Source organism: Boleophthalmus pectinirostris, unplaced genomic scaffold, assembly GCF_026225935.1.
Source record: "Boleophthalmus pectinirostris isolate CB_2022bp ecotype Guang Dong unplaced genomic scaffold, ASM2622593v1 HiC_scaffold_7, whole genome shotgun sequence".
Taxonomy (NCBI): domain Eukaryota; kingdom Metazoa; phylum Chordata; class Actinopteri; order Gobiiformes; family Gobiidae; genus Boleophthalmus; species Boleophthalmus pectinirostris.
This window is the reverse complement of record NW_026571473.1, coordinates 10,463,477-10,466,592: the sequence shown is the minus strand read 5'-3', so window position 1 is coordinate 10,466,592 and position 3,116 is coordinate 10,463,477. Positions and strand designations below refer to the sequence as shown.

Below are 3,116 nucleotides of genomic sequence, written 5' to 3'. Positions count from 1 at the left end.
GTCGTTAGCACCTCTTCCAAACTCTTAAGGCATTTCTTTATACTTCATTCATTGTCGCTTCGGTTTCTCTGCTGCGTCCCTGGGCTAATCCTGTGCGAATAAATAGACGTGAATCAACTGCTTTGCATTTGGCAAGAATGGCCTTAAGACAGGAAATATTACAACATGCATAAGAGAAGGCTAAACAAACAAACTAAACAAAGATATTAATAAAGAATAAACCATGCAGAAACGTACCAAGGGTCTCTTAACTTTCTCAGCGGCTTTCTGTTGACTTGTGCAAAAGCTTTGGGTTGTTTTTACGCGCAAGTGCTGGCGCACATTAGATCTTTCAATCAGCAATTTTCTCCCCCTCCTTCTTCTCCCCGCGCCACCGTTAAATGGTCTATGACGGACGAACCCCGAAATGAGCGCAAAGCAACACTGCTGATGTCCCATTGTTGACAAATCCATGAAACAACTCCAGTTTGCATGGTTTAACAGCGAGAGGTAGAGGCAGTGGGAAGGCAGAACACATGGTGAGAAGGGAGGGAGAGAGGGGTAAGGGGGCGTATGTCGTCACCAAACCACGTGTCCAGCGCAGATAGTATATCTTATCCTGAAAGAGGGGAAAGTAATCTATCAGACAGTCTCCTTTAAAAGCCTTTAAAAGCATGTGTCACCTCGACTCGATTCTCCGAATATTACTCGTGCTGTAGCGGGATATATCCACACTCACGCGGCGCTGTGGTCACAACGAGAGACTTCACACAAAGTCAACAACAAGTCCCAGACGAGACGAGAGGCTGCGCTTTTACGCACGGGAGAAATACTTGAACATTTTTGGCTTTCGGAATAGAGACATTTTCCGAAGCAGTCGGGCACTCGTCCCACGCGGTTTTCTGTCTCCGGTGCCTCCTTGTGCTTTGATTCGACTTTTCTCAACACCGCGTAAAGTCAGCTGTGAGATGACCCTGTCTGGAGGCAGTGAACGAGCCAGCGACATGTCCGGCCAGACCGTGCTCACAGCCGACGATGTGGACATCGATGTGGTGGGCGAAGGGGACGACGAGATGCTCTTGGAGCGCGTGGACAGTGAGTGCGACAGTCCCGTGGGCAGAGGACCCGAGGATGAGGATGATGAGGATGAAATCGAAGTGGACAAGGACGACATGAGGTCTGGAGGAGTCAGTCCATGCTGCGAGAGCTCAGGAGAAGGGGATGTGAGCGGGAAAACAGAGGACCACAACTCGGGCTCAATCCAGAAACCCAAAAGTAGCCTGGTGAAGCCTCCGTACTCCTACATAGCCCTCATCACCATGGCCATCCTGCAGAGCCCGCAGAAGAAGCTCACGCTTAGCGGCATCTGTGAGTTCATCAGTAACCGCTTTCCTTATTACAGAGAGAAGTTCCCCGCGTGGCAGAACTCCATCCGCCACAACCTGTCCCTCAACGACTGCTTCGTCAAAATCCCCCGGGAGCCTGGCAACCCGGGCAAGGGCAACTACTGGACCCTGGACCCGGCCTCCGAGGACATGTTCGACAATGGCAGTTTCTTGAGGAGGAGGAAGCGCTTCAAGAGAGTTCAGCCCGACATGCTCCGGGATCAGACTGCACTAATGATGCAGAGTTTTGGCGCCTATAGTTTGGGAGGCCCATACGGCAGGCACTACGGCATCCATCCGGCTACATACCCGCACCCAGCTGCCCTGCAGTACCCCTACATCCCTCCTGTAGGGCCCATGCTTCCTCCAGGTGTGCCACTTTTGCCCTCATCAGAGCTGAACAGAAAAGCCTTTGGTCCCAGCCTTCAGCTCGCTCAGCAGCTCAACAGTCTCAGCACCGCGTCTATGATCAAGTCCGAGCCGTCCGCCAGACCGTCCTTCAGTATAGAAAATATTATCGGGGTCTCCAGCTCTTCCTCCACGGCGGCGGCGCAGGCTTTTCTACGGCCTCCGGTGACGGTGCAGTCGGCCCTGTTGAGCGCACAGTCACTGTCTTTGACTCGGACCTCAGCGGCCATCGCGCCCATCCTCAGCGTCCCGTCAAATATAATCTCTGGACACGTTCTGCCGTCTGCCACGGCCGCTGCAGTGTCCAAATGGCCTTCACAATGACTTAAAACCAGCCTAAAATAAACTCTTATTTTTATATAAAACATTATTATATTATAAAGGAGGAAGGGTGAACAAATGCACAAACCACTAGGCAGCACTGGACTCTGTAGCCATATAGGCTAAAGACTGTTGAAACAGAGACTTAAGGACATATTTCTGTACAGGTAATATTTGTAAATATTTGTAAAGTGATCAAAGAGAATCGTTTGGCTTTGTCTTTTCTGTTCTGTTTATGTGAACGTTGGTTTTTGTATCGGGAGCTTCACTTTCATACAAGAAATACCACAGACAACACTGACAAAACCTTGACGTGTTTATAGGAAATAAACAAAACAATAACTAAATAAATGTCATTCTATGTAGTTTTAATGTGTTGTAAACTGAAGTTTATTTGTAAATAAATTCAAAAACTAAAATAATTTAAGTAATTTGCATTTTTTAACTGGGGGAAATTGTATTAATTTTCAGTTGAAAATGTAATATGTTTTTTTTTTTTTTTAAGACGATATCATTTCTAAATATATTGATAATTTTAATTCTATAATTGGAAATAATTACAGAAAATTGAAAAGGTTTCAAAATATCATGGAACTAGATTATATTTTTAATTCAATTTTTAAACAAATTGCCATAATATAGCTTCTAAATATAAACTATTATTTTGCGCAATGCGTAATTACGCATGGGATTTCTTTGGCACAATAGGAGTTAAGAAATAAAACTATATTATTATTTTGTTCTATTAATATATATATATATATTTTTTAAGTAAATAGTATAGCAGAAGTTTTTTTTTGTTTTTTTTTTTGGCAGAAGATAATATAAAAACATAAAATTAAAACTGCGTCTCCCATGTTTGGAATAAATAATAACATAACACATATCGGACGAAAAGAAGAAGAGAAAAGAGATGTGTTTGTTTCTAGCACTCCACAAGCACAGAAAAGCTTATACTTAATTATTGTGAAGCGATCAAATTCCGATGTAATGCACCAATTCAAATTACCCCTTAGCAGGTGC

The 3,116-nt window shown here is 44.4% G+C and overlaps 1 protein-coding gene across 1 annotated transcript; it reads left to right on the top strand.

The window, feature by feature from the left end:
• The first annotated feature begins 639 nt into the window (after window positions 1-639).
• foxd3 (forkhead box D3) lies at window positions 640-2,380 on the top strand. The gene has a single exon (XM_020924713.2). It carries the CDS (start codon window positions 948-950, stop codon window positions 2,094-2,096), a length of 1,149 nt encoding a protein of 382 aa, XP_020780372.1. The 5' UTR covers window positions 640-947; the 3' UTR covers window positions 2,097-2,380.
• Window positions 2,381-3,116: the final 736 nt, after the last annotated feature.

Excerpts from the sequence above, each read along its gene's own strand:
- foxd3 (XM_020924713.2), top strand. The coding sequence starts at position 948 with ATGACCCTGTCTGGAGGCAGTGAACGAGCCAGCGACATGTCCGGCCAG.